Genomic DNA, 24,474 nt, shown 5'->3' on the forward strand with positions numbered 1-24,474 from the left:
GAGAACATTGTTAGGAGCCAAAGATACGTTTGTGTGACCTAATAACGGCCTTTCTCTGAGGAACAGGGCAGTAGTAGTAGAGGAGTGCAACACTGTTGGTTAGTTTTGCATGTAATTGTGATCCTAGTGCAGTAAATTGTTCATCTGCAGCATTAACTGTCTTTTATTTTCAAACATCATTACCAACACCTTTGTCTCCTACGATTACATTGTCCTGGCTGCAGCCTCACACGACTGCCACATTTCTGCACATTCAACACTTCTGCTGAACGTACCGTAATATAAAGAGAGCAATTTACTGCGTTTGTCCAGGGCCACGACAGACGCTTGCAGCAGTGGTCGGAGCTGCCACGCGGCTGGCGCTGTGGCATCAATCAGCTGTTTTTGTTGATGTCTTTATCTCCTGGGAGAAGCTGCTGTTCTTGTTTTATGGTGAAGAGATGAGGTACAAGGTAGTTGGCTGCATTTATGCAATTGGAGCGGGTATTTGGTCACAGCAGTGACTGCCAACGACTGTGGTTCATTTTTAACATTATTAACATTACAGTTTTCCCTCACCTTGGTTTTTATTCCATGTAGTTCACAAAGGGAAATCTGAAGATTCTGTTTGATCTATAAACTATGTGCTATAATGTCATCGAGATGAGGCAGTGTACTGATTTTCTGAGAAGGAAATGAAAATTACCGCTGGAACCTGCTTCTGAGAATTAAGCATTTGTTATTTAATTGCAAAGCAAGCCACCCATGCAGGCGACATCTACCTCTGGAGGCTCTGATGGATCAGCGCTCCCTTGATGCATTTCTTAGAATAACAAAAAAACAACAGAGACAAGACTTTTGCTGTAAGTGGATTTAGTTTTAGAGCAGGTGCCCAGACGGGGTTACTGAAAAGGTGAAAATCATAAAACCAATACATCAAAACCTCTGTGCTTATGTATTTACTGTATATTGTTTTGGCATTATTCAAGCAATCTAACTGACTTCACCAATTTGTGCAGGAAGAGATAAAATCAATACATCAGCCCTAGGTGCCTCCAGCAAGGAAGTTATGTTCCGACCATGTAGGCCTCGTCCACCTGTCTCTCTGTCCGACTTTAAGCGGCATAACTCAGAAACTGAAGGACAGACTTTGATGAAGTTTTCTGGAGATAGAGGTTATGGTCCCAGAAAGAAATGATCAGATTTTGGAGGTGGTTTGGGGTAGTGAGGAGACTTGGCAGAGGTTTATACTCCACTCTGATGCCCTCATTGACCTTTAGAGAGGTTTCCTCGTTGTGTGAACATGAACACACATTTAGTCGTGCTGCAGCTTTCAAAGAACCAGGATCTCCATTGTCTCTGAGATGAAGACAAGGCTTTAAGTCTTTGTGTGTCTTCATTAACACTCATCCACAGTATCTGCTATTCCCTCGTGTTCCCACAGTCATGTGGATATATGCAGTGTGTTAGAATCTCTTTCCACAGATGCAGTGTCCTTGCTTCATGACATGAGTGCCTCCTTCATGCCCTCTAAGAGCAATTTGTAAATTTCCTGCTGCTTCATTGTTAATTCAGGAGCAGACAGTTTCTTGTCTTGTTCATTCATGGAAATATGCAAATAGAGGTTTACAGTGTGCTGCAGGCAAGGAATAGAAAATAGAGCAGTAGCTGTGCACTCTTCCAGGCCCAGTGCAAGGACAAACTCATGTGTAAATCACTGGAGTTCTGTGTCTTCTCACCTCTGTTTTCTCCATTACAACCAAAACATACTACAGTTGCATCCTCAAACTCATTTAAGGATTTAGTGAAAATGATTTGCATTAAAAAAATATTTTGCCTTTTCCCCTTTTGCTGCATTTGTGCATTTAGGACAATTTATGCAAGCCAAATGTTAAGTACATTGTTGAGGACCCTGGGTCAGCATGATTCAACATTAGCCAGAATTACACATATTATTGCTCTTACTATTACATGAAGTTGAACTCTAAAACTTTATATACGTCCACACACAGTTTCAGTGGTGATCATCTGCTAAGGAGGACACTTCACAGTGTTTGACTTCTCCATTTTCACAGAATAACATTATATCGTTGTCTAATTTATTTGGTAAAGAGGGGATTGAGAGTGGCTCTCAGGCTGAACAGTGCACACAGCAGGGCTGAACAAATCATCCATCGCCTATTGCAGAGGTGCTATTTTTTTAAAGCCAAAATGTGGATTAGAATATCAATTTAGATTAGTTATTGTCTTGATCTATACACATCTAATTCTACAGACTGAAGAGGACATCTTTGTTTCTCACAGATCTGCACAGATATCATTTTAAATGTGTTTTGTATGATTCACAAACAAATGTGTGAATCATATTGCAATTCTGGTCAAAAAATAATCACAATTCGATATTTATTCCAAATCTTTCAGCCCAAGCACACGGCGACCTTTTCCCTTCCTCCCAAAAAAAAGGTAGCTTGTGCCACGCGTGTCTTTTTCAGTGGCTGTGCTGCTGCATAAACTGTAGTGTTGTAGTGGTCACTGGAACAAGTTTGCCTCTCACAGTCGACTGCAGCCGCCGTCAAGCGCATGTTGAGCTGGATCTGTATCGACAGACAAGTCCCGGAGTCACAATTTACATCAGAAACTTTAACAAACACCAGGAAAACAGTCTGGTTTATTTAAAGGTTTGGGGCCGCAGCAGAAATCTTTCCTTATCGCCACTCAGGCTCTTCTTTCACTCCGCATGCTGAGCGAGACCAGACGGCAACAAGCCTGCGGGGAGGGTTGCATCTGCTCAGCCCACCAGTGGTGAGCTTTGCAGAAAGAACAGAGTGAAGGAACAGGATTAGGCAGCTCTTTTCCTACTCCCTGGACACTCACTCAGCAGTGATAATTTGTCCTTGGGCTGTGTGGGTACTATGTCTCCAAACTTAGCATGTGCTGAGAGATTTTTTTTATTACCTGTGGTTCTGGTACCTGTGATGTTGGTACCTGTGGTGATGCTGCAGGTGGTGGAGTTTGAAATCAAGGCAAGTGAAAAATCCAGAGCGGCGTGTCTGTGCAGCAGCAGCAGCCTGGGGAGCTGTCCAGGGTGCTGACACTCGTGCTGCTGTAATTTCTCCTTCGTTTCATGGTGATTGATCAAACTGGTGCCAGGAGACAAATATAGAACAAATGTGTTGTCAGATCTGACAAGGCATCAAACCAAGATCATTTTATTGTGTTAACGTACTGCACATCCTCAAACCCAAACAAACAAAACGCACGTTTGTTGTTGATGAAACATATTTATTGGTCTTTTATCCATCTTATTCTTTCGAGTTGTTTTTATTTAATTTATAATTGAATTAGTTTATCAATCAGTCATCTGCTTTGATGACCCCTAAAGGGAGAAGCAAGAAGAAGAAGAAGAAGCTTACTTTTTTTTTTTTCAGGCTACTGTCACTTTTTTTTTTAGATAAAATATTCTTCTGGTTAATTTTCTTACATTTTAGCAGCTCTCCGCTGGATAGATTCTCAGATTAATCAATACTGAAAATGAGTAATCCATAAAAATCACAATTCTACTTTACAATGGATAAACAGGGTTCACCCTGGCCAGGTAACCAGCCCAGCACAAGAACACATGCAGAAACAACCACCACCATCAACCATTAGCTGTATCACCTGGAGATAACACCCACCCACAGAGAGCACACAAACTCAACACAGAAAGACCAGGGTCAAACTAGGATTTCAACCAAGAACCTTTTTTTCTCTAATGCACCAGTGTTTATTTATTATTTAAAATACAAAATGGAGTATGTAATGTATCTAAGAGATCTAGCTTCAGCTATTTTGCAATCTTTGTCCCTGCCCAGTTGTTTGTATTTCTTTTTCAATTATTAATAACAGTGGGCAGTGTGTTACAATTAGCTGCACAGCTATGATCTTTGTCACTGATAATAATAATAATTATAATAATAATAATAATAACAATGCAGTTTATTTGTAAGTGCCTTTCAAACACTCAAGGTCACTCCACATCTTGAATGAGACAATAAATCAAACAGACAGAAATTAAGCAGTTAAGATAATATGAAATGGACAAATTCAACACAGTAGATGGAGTCTACGAACAACACAGAGAAAACAAGTCAGAAAAGGAGAATTTATCATTTTACATTACATTACACATCAGTAGTGAACAGGAGCAGTGGGCAGCACTTAAATGTGTCCTGCCTTGCTCAGGTGCACTCCAGCCTTTGGCCCGTCCCGGGATTAAACCAGTGACCTTCCAGTTACGAGCCCAGTTCCTTTCCTCTTGGCCATGGGCTGCCCTAGAAGAGTTAGCATGATGAGCTAAAGAAAACTGGTGTAAATGCAGAAATCAAACCACTTCAGAATTTTACTCTGACAAGTTACTTCTTCTGCGGCGTCTTTTTTTGTTATTTCTGTTCCTTTGGTAGAAAAGTAACATTTGGAGTTTTATTCTCACAATAAAAACTGAAAAAGCCTTTTTTTGTTGGAAAGCAGCTCAAAACCCGTTGGTGTGCCGACTTTTGATGGATTGGAGCATTTGTGCATGAAATGGTCTGAGCCATTTGAATCCAAAAACTCTCTCACACTCGCACTTTTATTGTGCTCTGTCACACTGAAGAAACAGAAAAGGATTCAATAAAGACGTGAACCACTGAACAATCCAGGACGTTCATGCCTTTCAGCAGTTCAGTGTCTGCAGTCTGTAAAATATCTAAAATATCACCTTTTGCTTTTATTACAAACGATGATGGGGGAGAGGATCATTTGCTCAGAAGCAGACGTTTGTGGACGCAGTAACGTGTTGTTCTGATGCAGATCAGACACAGTGACCTCTTATCATCAGCTGTAGGTGCTTAACACAGTCAAAACACTGTTCTCAACTTCATGAGATGATTCATAATGTATGCTCCATTTATGCTTTGTTGCTGTAAATTGTTTGCCAGCAGATCTGCTGCAGCGTGACAGATAATGAGGTGATTGATGTGCTCATGTACTTAATGACTGGTTTGTTGGTTCAGAAAAGAGGATGTGGTAACGGCTTTTTTGTTCCCCCTGGAAAATTCCACTCAGAGAAGGACAGCAGGTTTGTCATGTTATTGAAACCGTAGTTGATGGGATCTCAACAGAAATAGTAAGATAATTGAGTTTTATTTCTGTTTCTGTTAGAGCGCTTTCACACCAGAGCTGTTTAGTCTGCTTTAAATGGACCAGAGTTTGTTTCCCTCGGATAGTCTGCTCCATGTGGAAGCTCATTCGAACCCCAAACAAGCAAACTCTCGTCTGCCAGAAAAGGGGTGGGTCTTGGTTCGCTTGCAAGTGAACAATCCAACGAGAGGAAGTGAGGATAACTCTCTGCCTCGCCTGCTGCTCATACTGGGCTTAGGTTTGAAGACAAGTAAAAACAGAAAGACTTTGTTTTTGTGTTGAGCAAGACGGCTGGAGGGGATTTCCGTTTTTTGTCCTGGCCAATCGTTAAGCCGGGTTTTCTTCTTCCTCATGCTTTTTTTTCCTTCCTGGTCAGCGCTCGTTTCGGGGCAATACCGCCCCAGACTATCCTTATGTGTATGCGCCCTTAGTCCTAAACCTGTCCCACCAGATTTCCCAAGGTAATCTCTGAGTCCCTGAAAGTCTCTGCCCACAAAAAACACATTTTTACATTCAGCTGCTCACTCAAGACACGCACTAAGTAGAATTCCTCTTTCTCTCAGTCTGTCACAGACGAGGTTTCTCCCAAAGCTGGAGCTCATTCTCTCTCAGATCGCGTCATTTACCCGATGCTAAAAGGTTATTCTGGAATTATTGATCAACATCAGCAAAAAATAGGTTGCCTACCCTCGTCTTGTTTCCATTCAGATCGTTGGCAGGTGCTTTTACAGCTCGTCTCTTCACTGAAAAAGTAACTTCTTTACTCAGTTTAAGATTGATATATTTGTCCTTTGTTGTCCTGTTTTGAGGGCACTGCGTCATTTTAATGTCAGACGACAGTTTCTTGGCAAATATGGAACTTTATGTTGCAACGCAGCTTCCAGCCTCAAGTAATTTAGTGCCTGGCCGTGTGCTCATGCATGTCTGCAGTGCAGTCAGACCAGATGCCTGTCAGTCTCTCCTCTCTGTCAGCACCACTTGTGAACTCTGCATTCATCAAAGCGCCCGGGACGAGTGTTTCCTCCCTCTGTCGACTCCATCACAGCGAGTGAAACAGCTGCTGACTCGACTCTGTTTGCGTCTGCGTCGGTTCAGGGGAAAAATGTTGTTTCAGCAGCGCAGCATGTAAACACCACGGTTAAAACAACAAACCCCAAGACGCTAATGTAATCTCTAATAATGTGCTGAGTTCAAGGTCTCGTTTGAAATGAAAGGAAATAAGACACTGAATTCCAGCTTTGAAAGTGTTTTTAGATAAAAACACAATTACTTTTACTTGAAGCCTTCATTCAACCTGATAACCTCATTTTCTTGGGTATAGTGTTAAGTACGTGTCTCTTACTTATTAATAATTCAGTGCTTATATAATACATACAGTTAAATAATAAAAAAAGACAGATTCGACTACAATAATGTCTACCCTGTCATACCCTTTCAAATCAAACCAATTGTCTTCCTTTTATCTCACTTACAGCTTTCAAATGATATTTCTAGATATTTAAAAATGTTATTTGGCTTCTGAAAATCACTGTGGCCCCCTGAGGCGTTTGTTCTCCTGCTCTGGGACCAGTGAAATAAAAGAGCACTATTGAAGCCTGACATCAGAGAACGTGAAAGCGTTAAAAGGAGTGGAGATGGCGGCAGGTGGAGAAAATGATTGGAATTGATCTTGTTAACTCGAGTCAGTGGTGCAAGACCAATTTCATAACATGCATTCCAAAGCTGGGTCAGACACAAAGAGAGAGCGAGGATGAGAGGAGAGAGGTGTGCAGAGAGAGAGTGAGAGGATTTCTGCCAACTGACCTCATTAAATGCAAAAAAATAAATTCAAAGTTATGAGAAGTGTGTCCTTTGCCAAAGAAGGCAAATCACCAAAATACAGAAGGCAGGAGAAGAAATGGTAACAAGCTTGTTTGGCAGCGTAGTACTTAGAGTTTATGTTTGTGCAACGTCTAAGGCAGGGGTGTGGGAACATTGTTTTATAAATACTGAGTCAAATTCTTCTCTTTCTTTTTTTGTCTTGGCAGAGATCCGCGAGGCATTTAAGGTGCTGGATCGTGACGGCAACGGGTTCATTTCCAAGCAGGAGCTGGGGATGGCCATGCGCTCTCTGGGTTACATGCCCAGTGAGGTGGAGCTGGCCATCATCATGCAGAGACTAGACATGGATGGTGAGTCACGCACTCACAGGACCACACGCAAACACAACACACAGGTGTAAAGATGCACGGTGAATTCCTCTCCTCGTGTGCAGCAGAGACTTGACAGAAACACTGTCTACGATCGTAAAGAGCTTCACACCTTAAGTCACAAAGTACGTGGTCTCATCAACAGGCGGAGTTTTCGATGCACGCTTCCACATACTCATTTTCCTCTGTGTCATGCATAAACCATGAGTGTGTGTGCGTGATTATTTCAATCTCAATCATTTTACATGTGAACTCATCTCAGGAGAGAGAGAGAGAGAGCAGATGGACGTGAGGTCGTGAGAACACAGCGTTCACAGTCGATTTTGAAAAGACTTGAGTATACGACATAGGTTTAATTATTTTTTTATTATGTTTGTTGTGCAGTTAGAGCTGTACACCGACTCTCATATCAATGCTGCAGCTGAGTTATTTTCTTCAGTGCCGTCCTCACACGTTTGTGTGGGAGGTCTGGACTGAAACCTTTTTTTTTTTGAGCATTGCCGAGCTGCGTTGTATGCATCAGAAGTTGGTAAAGCAGCAGCCAATCAAATAATGTTAAGGATTCAGGTCATCAAAGCCTTGAAGCCTTAAGATTCACACATTTGCATCATGTCGATGGACAATACCAGCTGTCAATCACACTGGTGTCCACTTATCATGGAGTTTCCTCTGAACAGGAACAGATTACATCATATTGTGTTGAAGAAGATCATTAAGCCTTATGCTACCAATCAACAGGATTTGGAATGGGTACTTTACTCATTACCATAACTCCTTTGAATAGAAGACAGATGGATGGATACGATGGATATGGAAAGCAGAGAAATCGAGCTGTGCGCCCGTAGTTGTCATTACATCAGCCCTCAGGACTTCTGCGGAACGAGCGTCCAATGACAGACCAGATTCACCAGCGCGTCACACGTTTGTGACGTCAGCTTCTCAGTATTCCTAAACGCTTCAATAACTACCAGATATCCGAAGGGAAAGTTATCTTTGAAAAAGGAGCTGAAGCACTCACTCGTTGATCATCAATTGTTGACAATTCTACAGCCATTCAATCGAAATAAATCCAGGCGGCCTGATTATTATGATGTCATAAGAAGGTTAAATCCTCAGGAAAACATTCATTGATGGTGTGAAGTAGAAGCTCATTTTCTTTGAGTTATTTTTGCAACCAGTGAAGTCGCCCCCTGGTGGCTAACTCCTACTTCCACCATACTTCTTGGGCTTCACTTTTCAAACCATGTCCATTTTTAAGTACAGTTTATGGTTGAGCTCAAACACTGCACAGCCCAGCTGTCAGACAAGGTTGCCAGTGTTCTTTTGTCCGACAAACAATGGCTTCACACGGACATCCCATCAGCGTTGCTTTAGCAACATGACCAACTGTTGCTACTGTATGTATTAAGCCCTGACAGACGGCGCTCTGCTAACCTCCAGCACCAGGCGTGGGGTCTGCCCACCATCCGGCTTTAAAAAGGTGCCTCTGTGTAAGTCCACACGTCTACGCCTTCACCTCTGAGAGAACACTCTCACATCACAGCACATGCAATGCCACCACGTCTCTCCGACAGACACCAAAGCCTGCTGCCTGTCTGTACTTAAGTGTGATTGACATTTTCAAAGAGCGCTGCCTCCTAAAAATGTTCTAAGGCGATGCTAAATGTGTGATCTCTGTGCAAATATTCAAACTCTTCCTTGCTGCCACATCAGCCCTGAGTAAGTGCTTCTCCATCTCACGGTGGAGAGAGAAAAATAGATGTAAATGTTCAGCGGTGGATATTAAAGTTTAAGAAATTACCATCTTTATTCCTCTTATGACTCATCTGCTTCAGACTCTCAGGGGAGCGTCGCTGCTTTCATGCCTCAGGGCTTCTTCCGGTGCTGTCACAACCGCTTTTGTCTGAGGAACTCTGTGAAGTGTGATGTTTTTTTTTATTTATTTTTGTTTAATAACTGAGCAACAGCACAATTAACTGCACAATTAAAGTTTAAATAATAATACATTTTATTTCAATTAACAATAAATCAGCTCATTAATCACTTTAATGAGAGCTAAAGAGATTAATGGAGCAGATATTTACAACCAGTTTGAACAAACATGAAAGAAATGTCTTTTTTAGACTCAGAAATCTGGTGATTCTTGGTTCGTCTTCTCACGTTAACGTGTATCGTCACAATGATGACAGTTGAAGAGACACAGCGTGGACCAGAGGAGACGATGATAGTGATTGTATCTTGGCTAAGTAGTCGCGCAGCAGCAGCAGCAGCAGCAGCAGCAGCAGCAGCAGCAGCGGTAACAATCAGATCCTCGTTCACAGCCATCGATTCTTCTGAGCGCGACAGTCGAGGAGATACTGATGAGTGATCTGCCGCTCGTCTCGGCTGTCGGGTCAATCAGTGTGATTGTTAGTGACTGTCGTATGTCCCTGATGGAGAGAGGTGTGGCTTCTCACAGCCTTCTTTATTGTGCTGTTATGACTTTGTTGCCCCATGTTCTGTGCCAGAGCGAGCAGCATTTCATTTTTATCCTCCTTTTGTCTTTAAATGAAGGAAGCAGGAGTTTTCATCGCCCATCATTTCCAGGTGAAACATGATGTCACTGACTCAGACAGAGACGCTGTGACTCTGTATGTGTCTTCGAGCTGCCACAAACCCTCATGTGTGTATTTATGTGTGTTTACTGATATTTCTGGTGTAGAGGAACAGGTTACTTAATATCAAAGACTCATTACACAGAGATGTTTATAGCTTATAGCTGAATCTGGTGCAGCCATAAAGCTCCACATTGTCCCTGTGACTACACTAATAAGTACATCATTATAATATAGAACAAAATAGCACAAAATATCCACCTGTTAAACACTCAGGTTTTTCTTCAAATAAAATGGAATTTGATGGTTCTTGAAGCTAATAAGTGGAGGTTTGCTGATGCTCAGGTCAGATGTCAGTGTGTAGAGGATTTGATGTTTCAATATTGCTGCATCACAAATTGTAGTTAGATGTAGAATTTCTGCAGGATTTTAAAGTGGCAAGACTAATGTCTAAATAGTCTACTTCATTAATTCATTAATTCATTCATCTTATATCGCTTTATCCTCCATATGACACTTGGATCCACCTCAGCACTCTCACCCTCCGTCAGACCACTGTTCCTAAAAGCGTCTGCTAAATGCTCAAATGTAAATGTATTGTATTCCACAGTGTTAACTGTGTGACTCCAGGTGACCGGTTCTGTGTTTACCATAAAGCACATAGCAAATGCACAACAACATTTGTCTCCTGCTGTATGTGACAGCCATAACTACGGTGGCAAAACCCTTCCTGCTGCAGGAAAGTCCTCAATGTTGGACTTCTGTTATTGTGCGTTTACAAATCTATCAAAAGCATTAAGATACTGTGTCACGTAACTTTGGTTTGAAAGTTGAATGTATGTTTACGGTATGGTGGCATATATGGTACATAAAACAGTGCTGAAAATGCTGTTTTTATATGAAATGATGGTCTTTTGACCCTTGTTACATGGTATCTCGAGTGTATTCATGCAAGTGAAAAAGAAAAGATTTCATCATAAAAGGTTTTATATTGAATCTGTCACATATCATTAAGTTCTTATTACGCTGTGCGTTCTTTATTTTACCTTAAGCATAAACTATAGTCGGATGGGCACTGTCAGATGTTTTAGAGAAACTGATTAATTTACTTATCTTCTCTGTCCATTTAAGTGCCAGACGGCCGTAGTCGCTGCCAGCGAACACACACGAGTATTAGGTGGAAGATGGAATGTAAAGTAATAATTATGTAAGAAGTCATCTTTTATTTTACCAAATTTAAAATGTCAGATGAGCTCAGGACTATAAATGAAGAATTAAATATTTTATAATGGGAATAAAGTAACCGTATATCATTTTCTGGTCGTGATATCACAGAAACACAGTTCTGAAATGACTTACGTCCGGGATCATCATCGTGCAAGTCACAAACTTCATAATATTGCAACCCTATAATTCACAACAACGGAGTATTATTTTCTGAAATTCTTCCCGTCTTTTACTGAATACATTTTTTTTTTTAAAGGCATGCAAACAGAGGATTTTTTTTAAAATATCAAACATACACGTCGTATAGCATGAAAAAATGGTAAGATATGAAGATATGTAATCTTCAAAACTAGCTCCTTGTATATAAAAAGTTTGGATTAGGGTCTTTCCTTCACTCATAGAATAATTAAGTACAGTCAGTCTTGTACTTTTGCCTTTTTTTGTTTTTAAACGCCAAGTTCTCCCTGACTTTAAACACGTTTTCTGATATTTCAAAAGAGTCAATCAATGATTTAAAAGAAGCACTTCGTCACTCTGACTTGTTCTAAAAGTGTGCAGTCACTCTTTGTTGTGATGCTTTGTAGTCAGTAACTATGTGCAGAGCAGGTCACGTCACATACACAGTCACTATGTTAGAAGTTGATGCTAGAATCGGCTGCCTGAAGCTGGAAGCAGGTGTGATGGGAGCAATGAGACTGAACCACAGAGAGAGTGTGCTTTAAAACACCTTTCACCTTCCATTAAATCACTTTGTTCCAGTGGAAATATAAAGAATAGAACTCGGAGGAGGAGGTGGTTTGTAGTCTGGTAGCTGCACAGGCACAAACACCTCTCTCTCCAGCTCCTGCCAGTCCAGCTTTATCTCTGCTGTCATCGATCCATCGCTCCGTCCTGACACGTCTGGATGTTAGCACTGCTTCATAGAGCCTGTCGTACAGCATTTGCCCTGTTGAATATGCATAAGCACAAGAGCAGTCGATGGTATCTGATGCTACAGTGTCAGCACGTCACTAGTGCATCACTAACAAGCCTGAGGGGAAGAATGTCGACAAGAAAGACACAGAAAAACCATGAGACAACAAAAGTTTGAGATGTCCCAACATCAACATCTCAAGACATCGGATTTAAGATGTCTTTTAAATGATCAGAGATTAGCAAAAACTAGATTATCTCACCACAGTCATTTAAAAAATGTCAGTTTTAGTGTTTTTTGAAGAATTAAAACAAGTTTTCTAATTTTTCAGCTTCTTAAATGTGAATATTCTGGTTACTTTGCTCCATATAACAAATAAATCATGAAAACTGAATACTTTTGGTTTTTGCACAAAACAAATTCCTTTGAGGACATCGTCATTTCCAGGTTTGAAAAACACAGATCAACACTTTTCAGCATTTTCTGAAATTGTACAGACCAAACGATTACTTGATTAATCAACAAACTAATCGACAGATGAATTGATTCTGAAAATAAATTTTAGTTGCATCCCGATATATTTGTAGTACTAGACCTTCATTTGGCAAAATGGTACTCAGCCTTCAGGCATTTTTAGCTCGAGTGCCGCTCGTCATGTGACGGGAATTATTCCACCCAAAGAGAAAAATGACACAAGGATTTAAACTACAACATTACAAATCCATGATCTGTTGATTTGAGTTGCTGCTGTGTGCCGACGTCTGATTCTTTGTCTTTTGGCAGAAGCTTTAACTGCTAGCAGCAGGCTCGCAGATTAGTGCACTGCAGGAGCTCCATGTTGCGAGTGCTTCTGCTTCATATCCACTGTCACAGCGTTAGTCGCAGCTCTGTGTTTTTTTGATGTATCTTTTCGTGGTTGCAGATGAGGAATCTAACGGAGTGATGCGACGAACGCTGACTTTGAATAATAACTATAGAGTCTTAAAGAAAGTCCACATTTCCCTTTAAAGCTCAGACACTGGGGTGTAATAACTGAGCTTCTATAAAAACACATTGTAGAAAAAGAAGAAAACAACTGCAGAAAACTTGTTTTTCTGCAGCCCCACAGGATTCACTTGCACTTCACACTCCGGAAAAGTTCATTGCTGTGTCCTTGTTTTCCCTTACACTCAGCGTCACTTGGTGTTTTACACTCATTCAGCTCCGGGCTGTGTGGTTAGTGTGTGCTGTGCTCAGCGGCACATCAGCCGTAGCTGATCGGGACAGAAACATCATTAGATATTCACTCAACCTCGCTTCTCATTCCAAACTGATGATGGGTTCTAGTGCGATGCAGTTATTTGCTGCAACAGTGAGACAAGAGAGCTGAGCTACAGTAACGCACAGCAGGAACAAAACTTGTTTTCTCTTTCTGTGATAAATACACACGAGAAATATTAATCGGCTTAAGAGATGGATATGGAGTGAAAATAAAAGACTTGTGTTAAATTGTAAAATGTCATTTAAAAGCAGTATTAGATTAAAACAAAAAAGGGCAATTCTGGACCCCAGGAATGTGGATCCCAGAATCTTTTTCATATTGAGAGCTGGATTTAAAATCACATCAAAAATCATATTGATCACAGTCCTGAATTCCACTGTAACCACTTTCAAGGTAATTCAATAGGACAATCTGAGTCTGGACCCACAGAAAGCTCACAGTTGACAGATGTAATTGCAGAAATGTTTTCCAGATTTTTACTTTTATGATTGTGTTTATGTGGGCATACTGAGTTATGTGCATTATTGATTTTAATTAACACTTTTTTTATCTCTCTATCTCTAACCTGTTTCTCTTAAAAATGCCTGCTTGGTGGCAAAAATAGAAATGTAGTTTGTGCACCAATTTGCTGTTTTTATGATCTATATTGCAATCTATATTTGATCGTGATAGTTTAGTTTGGCATCCTAAAAAAAGTTGGTCCTCATAAAAGTGGCGTAAATGCCTTTCCCACAATATCTGGACAAGCTCCTGATGTGATGTTGGATGGAGGATCTTCTCCCAGAGCTGGTGTCTATGAGCTGCGTGGCTTCAGATGCTCAGTAAACATTCTTATTATCTATAGATGTGCCATGGTGGAGGAGGTCGACTTACAATCAACAACCAATTACAATTAGTCAAAAATCAGTCAGTAAAGATCTTTCTGTTGCCTGATTTCTTCACCTCTTCACTGAGATTGCATAACATTCACTAACTTCATCAATGAACAACTCGATACCCAAGTTTAACCGACCTGGTTTTATTCTGTGATGATTAAGATTGAGCGGTCACAAATGTGTCCTTTGACTTTTCAGGTGATGGACAGGTTGACTTCGAGGAGTTTATGACGATCCTGGGACCCAAACTTCTGTCTTCTGAAACGAGGGAAGGCTTCCTGGGCAGCACAATAGACAGCATCTTCTGGCAGGTAAGACTCTCTTCAATACGTCTGTTCTGCTGCTGTCACAAGTCATGAATTGAGCCCGATATGAAGAGTCAGATGCTGTTTGAGTTAAAAACTGTGCAGTTCTCGATTCTGTTGTTGGCCAACTACAGAATCTCCTGAAAAATGGAACCAATCACAAACAGGTTTTCTCCCCTGGGGCACGAGAAATGGGCTTCATACGATGACTACAGAGAAGCAGTGGCCATTGAAGAGCAGCTTGTCTTTTTGATGCTTCCATTTAAAGTGACCTGTTCACCCGGCCGGTTAGACGCCATTACTAGATAACCATCGCTCCTAGAACATGACATTTGTCGCTTTGCATACGTCGTCTGGACCATTGGTGTAATGAGTTGTAGGTCTATGCAATCGCATACAGAGGCATTTTGATCTACATCTGCATGAAAGTGGGAGCTGAATACACTCTTTCCGGATTCATACTCTCAAATCTTTCAAATAAGACTGAGGGTGCATTCACACCAGGAGAGTCCAGGGACTCGGTCCGATTGGGCGGAGAATGCCGAAAGATTTCACACTATCATTTGGTTTGGTTCACTCTCACACTTCACAAAGACAAAGTCACGCAGTTACAACAACTGCTTGTTTGGAGGCGTATTTTCCAGAAACGAGCACTGAACAAAAGCATGAGGGAGAAGAAAACCTGTCTCATTAAAACTCCATCTCCTTCAGCCGGCTTGTTCACCACAAACACAAACAATGGAGCAACACCAGATTTTTATGCAGGTTTCTGGTTTTACTTTGGTGTTCAAACCTAATTGGTTTTTCACAAGAAGGCAAGGCAGCGAGCTATCCTCACTTCAGTGAACCAGGACCTAGATTTTCCGGCAGACCAGAGTTCGCTTGTTTGGTCCACACCAGAGGTCGGATGAGCTTTCACATCTGCCCAAACGAAGCAGGCTATCCAAGGACCAAACTCTGCTGTGAAAGCGCCCGGAGGTGCAGTCTGGAATTAGCCAGGCTACAGAACAAGACATTGAAGATCACATCCTTTTGAACTTTGCACCATTTTATTTCCAACAGTTAATTGATTCATTGTGATATTAATCAATAGAATAATTGATGATTTAAGTAATCCTTGCAGCCATGCTAACTGGGGTGAACCATGAGTGGAACCATGCACAAAAAGGAATGAATTACAAATGATACAGTATGTGTGACAGGGACAATTATTGTAAATCTGAGAAGGGGTTTGAAATCCAAAGAAAATCTAAATATAGATGTGATTAATTTAATTACATTTTGAGAACCATGTACTTCATTTTCTGCACACTGCTCGTGACGCTGATGAGCTACGGTCTCGCACAATCAAATCAAGATTTTATGACGCCGAAAAAAAGGATTGTGCTCAAAAGTAGTTATTATCTTGACCCAAGTCTCAGCGGTAATGCAATCTATAAATCATGCTAGAGGAAATGCAGTCAGCTTTATTTAACTCCGTCTGTGTACTCGCACTGTTTCTGTGCCCTTTTTGAAGGGCACTCGAAAACTAAAGGCTGAATTCCCATCCTGTGATATTGTGACTGATGACGGCTGTGCATGACCCTGACAGGTGTGCCTTTGGACAGTCCTGCTCGAGAGTGTCTGAGGTATGTGTGAGTGGAAACGTCTGCGTGAGAGTGACTGACTGAACGAATGAGACAGGGAGCAATGAAATGTGCAGACAATAGAAGGTGTGAGGGAGGGTGAAGGGGGGGTGGTGACTAATCGAGCAGGTGTGAGGAAGAGGATGAAGATTTGGCTCAGATACAAGCACTTGGCAAACCCATCGTCATGATGTAATCATTGGCTTGACCTGGGCTTTTTCTTGGGGGCAGGAGACTGTGGTTTTCACTACGAGGACACGAGTCTTAGGAGGTATGAGAGAAGGCTGGACAAATGTGTTGCCAGCTCTGTTTAACTGCTGCAGTGACCTTGGCTCGTGGAGACAAGCTCTCAGCCTGTGGTTTGTCTGGCTTTGTGGTTTCTTACTTACACACTCACAAACCCACATTTCCTCTCTGATTAATTTAAGCCTCAAAGCAGGAATTGGCAGCAAATGCCTCATCTGATGTGTGGAGCATATTAAAAAAGGCCCTGCCACGATTGATCGATCGTGATTCTTTCTCCGCCTGCCTTACAGACAATTGCTTGTTTAAGTTTGACAGTTTTGTGCTCAGTTAAGTTTGTTAATGGATCGTAGTTTGTGACTCAGATCTAGTTATTTTGTGCTCAGTCATCCAGCTTGAATGTCCTGGTAGGACACAACACTGAGAATTAAATCCATACGAACAAAAATAACCGCCATCCATCAATAAAACTACTCAATGTTATGTTTTGTTTTGGTGCTAGTAGAAGAATGGAAACTAAAAGTTGAAGTCATTTGCTTCTTGGTGTGTATTACTCTGCTTTCAGATGCAGGGTATTTTTTAATCACGATAACGTTTAAGAAATTTTAAAGCAAATCTTGCCATTGCAGATAAAGATACAGAGAAGAGACTTCAAGGCTTCTGCAAAGACCTACTGGGCCCATTAACATGAATATTACCTATGAAGATTCAATTATTTATATGATTATAATAACACTACCCGGTTAATGTGACTTTTCATGAGTATATTAAAGTAATACATCACAGATACATTAGTGTAGCTTGTTCTTTGAATCACAAGAACAGTGCTACAGGATGTATGGAGTCATGTGTTGTAGATCTGCTTCTGACAGCTCAGACGGGTCAAAGCAGCATTTGCATTCAAACACACTGTGATGTCCCCGCAACACAGACTTGTTATAAACCCAAGTTTGTCAGAAGTCGTCTCTCAGAAAGTTCAAAACTGTCACTCTGTCATCTCAGAGAAAACCACCTGAGGTGCTGTTGTCACAGTCAATCTCAAAGGGACACTACTGTGATGGTACAGACCAAAGACCTGGTTCTGCACAAGAAGGTCATCATCACTGCCCTTTGACTTCAGAACAGATGCAGTTCCGGTCACATTAAAAAGGTTTTTGTGATATATAGTATTAGATAAATAATGTAAATCCCTTGAGGGCTGTACTAAAGATTGAAATAGTACTTGATTAGAAAATGGTTCACCAAGTTATCAGCATTTGACAGTGTTTCACAAATGGAAATGTTCCCCTTTCTTGAGTTTTCACAGGGAAGCATTTATGTTCCAAGGTTATCAGAGTTTGTCCACCAGAGCAGATCAGTATTCACTCTGCAGCAGCGTGACACGAGCCGACCCAGGACAACTCACAATAACCTCACACGTTCCGTGTCTATCTCTTTCTTACACTGACCTCATGCTGTGGAATCACATCCTGTCACGTCCTCAACCAGCTGGACCGACAGGATAATGATTCACTCGCTGTCTGTCAAACACTCACCTTCATATTCACTTGTATTTGCTTTGGAGCGATTTGTTAATGTATCTAATTTCCCATCTGGATAATTGTAAGCTTGCGACTGTCATCTGTTTTTCTGAATCATTATAAGATCAATTACGAAGTCAAAAGACATGCATTTTAATTCATTTTAATTTAAGATATTAATCTCATTGAAGCTGGGGTAGGCAGCATAGTTTCGCTTTATCCTTTTACTGAGAGTGTGTTTGGTGTCGTGCTGCTGGAGGAGACTTTCAAATGTTACCACACCAGTGTCCATCATGGACAGTCTGGTCTGAGTTAGGGATGCAAGATATTATCAGTATCGATATTATTGGTTTTAAATACCCAGATCTGACTAATGACTGAAACAGTAGAACAGTAATACAGAATAGGCTGCTACCTCCTTGACTTCTATGCTGGCGTCCAAGCCAACTATTGTGTTTTTATGTTTATTTATTTGCAAAAGGAAGACATGTATATCTACATGACTATGCAATAACACTGTGTTCATTTCACCACAGAAGAAACATTAAACAATATATCAGCATTGGTTATCGGCCCCAGCATTTCCCATATATGGGCATATTGGATATTGGCAAATAGTCCAGTATCGTGCATCTGTAGTCCGAGTGCTTTATTTGGACGGTGAACTTGAGCTACAACGCACAGACACGATTGGACTCGGTGCTGGAATATTTTTATAAAAACGTGATATAATTGGCTGGTGCAGAGCGATGCAACGGATCTACATTGAGCTGAGCCATGTGTGACGCAACAAAGTGAATGAGCAACATTTCGGGTAGAGTGTGAGTTCAGTTTAAACACAACAGAATGTGTCGATATGGGTAAAACCTTTGAGAGATAGACAGATTGCCTCAGGTTGAAGTGTTACCATGTTCATCTGGTGGGAGGGGCTTAAAATGGTCCCAAAAGGTTTAATGACTTGTGTGTAATGAACAGTATAAACTAGGATTCCAAGATTGATGGAAAAATTGTTGGTTGCTGTAGTTTAATTTGCAGGTTATTAAAAATGTTCACATTTTTAATGGCTGCGGCAATGTTTGTAGGTTTCTCAGTAGCTGAGGGCGTCACCACTGATGACGGAACAGCCAATTTGAGCATCCGCTGTCTCCTTGAACTGCCATGTGTTTGGTTTAAAGTCTCCTGTGATGGGCCAGATATACGTATGTGTCAGGCTGTAAACAGAGCCCAGAAGAGGTGCAGAAGTGTTGATTTCTTTGGATAGATTTGGAAATGACCTTGTGTCACGGGCAGTGACTTTACTCCTGTGTGATAACCTCGGTTTGCAGCGGTTGTAGTGTGATTTTAGAGGACTCTAAGAAGACTCTTTTCCTCTGTGCTTAGAGGACATTATGAAAAACAGGTCACCAACCCTTACGTTGTACTAATTAATCCCTGAGCTGGATTGTGATTCATGATTGAGATGGTGATTTATGCCAAGTGACCGGCCGGAGCTCTGAGCTTGACTGCAGATCACATAATGCTCTGTCATAATTTATAACTTGTGGAAAACTCGTAAGCTGCTATTGTCAAAAGCCGCAAATCATAACTTGTCAAACACAGTGAGTTCCATCTCGGTCTGGTTCAGATTTATGACTTGATTTCTTTTGTGGCGAACAGATTGAGTTGAAATGGCTTGATGCCGGTTGCCTGTCTTTATTATATTATTGTTTTCTGTGTGTGTGTGTGTGTGTGTGTGTGTGAGGTGTGTGTGTGTGTCTGCTGGAAGTGCACCATGAGGAAAAACTACCATGCTACTCTGCAGCAGTGTGCTTTTGTTTTTTAGTCTGGTCTTTCTCAGATTTACACCAGACCTGGTTGGAATATGATTTGGGTCTTCATTTCTAGATGATCATCTGGTTGCTCAAAGGTTAAAGTCTAAGAAATGTGGCCATAAAAACACTTTCCTAAGATACCTCCAATAAAGAGATAACACCATGACACCATTATCTGATTATTCTGGTCTGATTTGCACTCCAATTTGTCTGGAGCCCCAAAGTCTCTTGAAACACCACTGCAGACAGAGGAGGGACAACCCACAACAGAATGGAGGTAGACATTTCTCATGGCTTCTACTGACAGCTTTTTGTCACTTAGAAATTTGTATTTAGTTTGCTTTTTTTTTAAAGTGTCCACGTATTACTTTGATGGTTTAAAAATGGTCAAGATGTGTGCACTTGAAGGTCTGGAGATGGTCATCGATGGTTCTTTAAAAAGGTTCCCAGTTATCCAGGTCTTTGTAGATACTGGCCTCATATCAAGCCCAGCTGCCGATGTCTACATCTGTGCTCCTGAGGATGAAGGTTCAGTTCCAGTAGTCAAACAGAGCTTTGGTTTTGTCTGGCTTCCATTTTCAGATTTGGTTCTCAGTTCAGGCAAAGTGCTTTCGACTGTGTGGTTGATGAGTAGTGAACCAGAAGCACATGTGAACAGGTATTGACACCAAACCTACCGGGAAACAGATTGGCTATTTAAAAAAAAAAAAAAGGATAAAACTGGCTGAAGTGTCTCTTCTATTAAAGGTGAATCAACCATCTGGTGGTGGAAATAGGGTCAGCAGACTTTCAGAGGTGCAGGCTCGATCTCAGGTGTGTAGGTGAGTTGGCAGGAAGCAGGACAAAAAAAAAAGGAATATGAGGAAACTAGAGCCAAGTGTGTGGATCTGAGCATCAGGAGAAATGACTGATGATGGGTCATTTTCCTTTTTTGACAGACTGAGATCATTTTAGAGTCGTTCAGTGTAAAAATCATGTGCTTATTTTACACTTCACCCACTTTGAAAGATGTGTTACTGAATAGGAATAGAAATGAAATGAAAAAAAAATCTCCTGCTAAAACAAAGTTGAATAATCCATATCTGACTTCTGTGGTGACGAGTTCAGCCTTTCTTAGTTTTCTGGCACACCACATGAAAAAGAGTTGATCACTCATCTGTTAGAGTTTAGTTTTAAAAGGATTAATGCACAAAGGGAGAAACAATGAATGAGTCAATTACCAGAGTTACAGAAAGTGTCTTGGACTTGTTTAAAGCTGGAGTTACAGTGGTGTTTTGTTTTTTTAAAAGCATTGTGAGACTTGACTCTCGCAATGTGAGTTATGATCAAGCACAGCTGCAAAGCTGGTCCTCAAATTCAGCTGAGTCTTGTGGTCTCAGTCAGTGAACAAAGCTCCATATAAACCATATTTGGTTGAGGAGTGAGAGCATGAGGACCACGGGTCATAGTGTGTCACACCTTTAGTCAGTTTGACTCATGGTGGACTCACATGCTTTATTAATTCATTCTTTTTTGTTTTCTTTGCTCCTTTTGACAATGAAATCATTCAAACGTAATCATTTTGAGACGTGAGATCAAACAACAAATTGATTAATTGAGAAAATAATTGATAATGAACACAGTCATTACATTGCTGAACATTGTAGATCTGTTGTTTTTGCTTTGCCCACACTGTGTGCGTCAGACATTGAGAAGTGTTGCATTTTCTAAGCGGTAGTGCGAGCCAATCAAATCATGTGATCAGATCACATCGTCAAAACTTAACTTAAACGTAGACCTTTCCTCGAGTGAACCTATTTACGGTGGACATACAGCAGCAGACACCACTCCTCCATTACTTCAACCAAATTAGCAACCCTTGCTTCAAAGTAGGCCATTACTGACACTGCACTGCACGGCTAAAAGTCACCTCCAGCACCACGCCTTAGGCTCACCCTCTGTATAGTGCCCAACGTGATGCATATACGTGAGTTCACCATAAATGGGACCATCATTTATTAAATGTACATCATGCTTTATGAAAGAAGTCCTGAAGCTGTTGATTAAGAGCATGAACTCCATAAACATTTGTTTTTCTGATGTTATAAACCAAGTGAGAGATATAGTCATTTTCTCATAGGTGTGCACACAAACCAGTGGAGCTGCCCCAGTATGGACTTTCAAGAGAGGATCATTTTCAGACTTTGGTTTCACTTCATGGATCCAGAGACGACCTCATTGTTTGATCCCTGCTGAGAGTGAAGATCATTTTGCAAGAAAAAAAACACTTTTCCTGGATGTTCTTCCATTGATTTCTCAAGGACACCTTGAGGAAATTTCACAAAATGTAATACAAACGTCCCCTTGGACTCAAAGATGAACTGATTAGATTTTGGTGGTTATGTCACTGTGACCTATTGCTTATCTTAAGAATAGGAAAGAGAGTCTTCACTTGAAAAAACTGTACACATTCTGGGACAATTTTGGGCTCGTGAGCATTGGATTTTGTGGGGAAAAAATTAATTATTTGATTGTTTGGTTTTAGTTTTAGTGAAAACATTTCTGAAGATGCTTTTGATGATTTTTTTGTAGTCTCTTTACAGCTTGGATGATTATTACTCTGTCCAGCAAATCAGAACAAACTAGTCCAAATTGTTCAATCGATACACTTTTGCTGGATTGTGTTTGAATTTCAGCAATGGTGTGACGTGATCATTTTTGCTCCACATCGTCTCTGCAGTCATTCAAACATAATTTCCATTCTGATCGAGCCTCAAGCCAAGGCCCACCGACAGAATTTGCCTATGACCGTTTGAAAGCCAAGATTAGTCTGTCTGGATTTATTATCTCTTCTCACCCTTCCTTGTCACACCGTAGTGGGAATTATTCCAAGCTCTCCAAAATGCCAACTGGAATCCAAATGAAGAAGTGCTGACCAGCAGTCGTTCTGCTACAGGCAGGTAATATGAGGAGAGCTGGTACTTCTCTGACAAGCAGCACATTTCTGATGGATTCAAGGCCACTATGCAGGATGTAAACACACTGTGAGGGCATTCACATGCTCTCCTGGAAGACAGGGGAAAAAAACTCACACTTTGTCCTGCCAGGCATGGCCTTGAATAGTAATGGAGGTGGTATAGGGAGGGGAGGTGACGTGACAGAGTGCTAATCAACACCAACGCTCACACACATGCACATGTCCTCACTTCTCCACCATATCTTATCAGCGTCCCCACCGACAGTCTGGTTACTGCGAGTAGTTTCACTCTAATATGCCCATTGTCTGATTCCAGAGGCTGCCAGAAAAGTTACTGAAGACGATCAAAGTGAAAATGGATTCATTTGTCTCAGTCATGGCGAGACTTCTGCGACTTTTATAACAGAGAGGAGAATCATACCCAACAGCATGACTTCTCCTCTGAGTGGGTTTTCATTACCATTTCACGAGTGTGTGTGTTTTAATGGAAGATTCCATTTGTTATATTAGTGAAGGTTTATTATCTTGTGTCTGGGAGCAGGTTCTAGTCCAGTGTTTAACTCACCATAAAAATCACTGGTTTATCAACAGTGTTACGAGGACATGATTCTGGTGCGTTTTTATGGAGAGGATGTTGACGCTATGAGGAAATCTTCTTTTTCTCGTTCTATCCTGGTGTTTTTTGCTTTTAATATGGCTTAATTGGCCAATTCTTTTTTCTTTTTTTAAATAATCAGCCATAGCTGATACAGTGCTAAAAACATTATTAGACCACCACCCAATGTAAGGTTTATGCCACAGCTGCCCTAAATAAGAGTTTTATGTTTTTGTAATGGTTAATACACCAGTATGTAGATACTCTTTAACCAACATGATATTTATAGTAAAGCAGATTATAGTAAAGCCGTAGTAAGTATTATTTATTGAGTAAGATGCCAAATTATTTGGCAATCATTTACTTGCATTCATATTTGCATTCCTGACCAAAAAGATTAGTTTTAGTGGTTAAATTTAGTGACTTGATTCATTTCTGACTTCTCAGAGTAGAAGCCCAGTGATCGGGCTCAAATTTGGCTACAAAAAGTTGAATTCAGTTTGTTATTTGCCAAATAAATAACAATAACACGTTTTTGATAGATTTCTAAAAATATTTATGTTTTCTCGTTGGTATGGCTAGTTTATCTACTCAATATATTAAAAAATTCAAAAGTGGCAGTCAAAATAGGCAGAAACATTATGAACTGGGTCACGAACGGGGTAAAACTTTGCATTAGAGGACCCTTTCTTTTATTCTTTTTGACATTCTGGTTCCCCTCCTCTCACCCGACCTCTCCTCCTCATGTCCCCTGTAGCTCCGAGTGCATGTGAGTCAGCTTGGCTGCCTTCAGCGAATCACTTAATCGCGACTCTTTCTCATGCAGACGGCAGCTCTGAGAAGTGTCAGTAACACATTACGCATTACATTACCAGTGCCCAGAATTTAATGGTATCTGTCAGTTAAAGTAAAGTCCCCCCCCATCCCACTACATTTTACTGACATACTGGATTTCCCACAGGACAGTGTCTTCATTTGTATCTACTAATTACAGTTTCTATGTAGATTAGTGCATAGATTAGGGATTTATGTGTCTGTTAAATGTCATTAAGGAGACACAGGCCTGTTTCCCATGTGTTCATCATTTCACAGCATAGCTCCGTGTGCTAACAGGGGCTGACATGTGGTTTAACCTTTTTTCACTTGGCTGTGCGTCAAGGCTGCAGACAGAGCATGCATACTGACTATAAACATGACTTCTTATTTGTTTACTTTTTTACT

At 40.9% G+C, this 24,474-nt stretch overlaps 1 protein-coding gene across 2 annotated transcripts in view; it reads left to right on the top strand.

Moving 5' to 3' along the window:
- Window positions 1-24,474, top strand: part of caln1 (calneuron 1) — a 53,474-nt gene that overhangs the window by 11,775 nt on the left and 17,225 nt on the right. For both annotated transcript variants that reach the window (XM_044031405.1, XM_044031404.1), the window contains exons 3-4: window positions 7,167-7,310; window positions 14,397-14,509. In XM_044031405.1, coding sequence (XP_043887340.1) covers window positions 7,167-7,310; window positions 14,397-14,509 — 257 coding nt within the window. The remainder of the gene's footprint in view (window positions 1-7,166; window positions 7,311-14,396; window positions 14,510-24,474) is intronic.

This window comes from Solea senegalensis, linkage group LG8 (assembly GCF_019176455.1).
Source record: "Solea senegalensis isolate Sse05_10M linkage group LG8, IFAPA_SoseM_1, whole genome shotgun sequence".
Taxonomy (NCBI): Eukaryota; Metazoa; Chordata; class Actinopteri; order Pleuronectiformes; family Soleidae; genus Solea; species Solea senegalensis.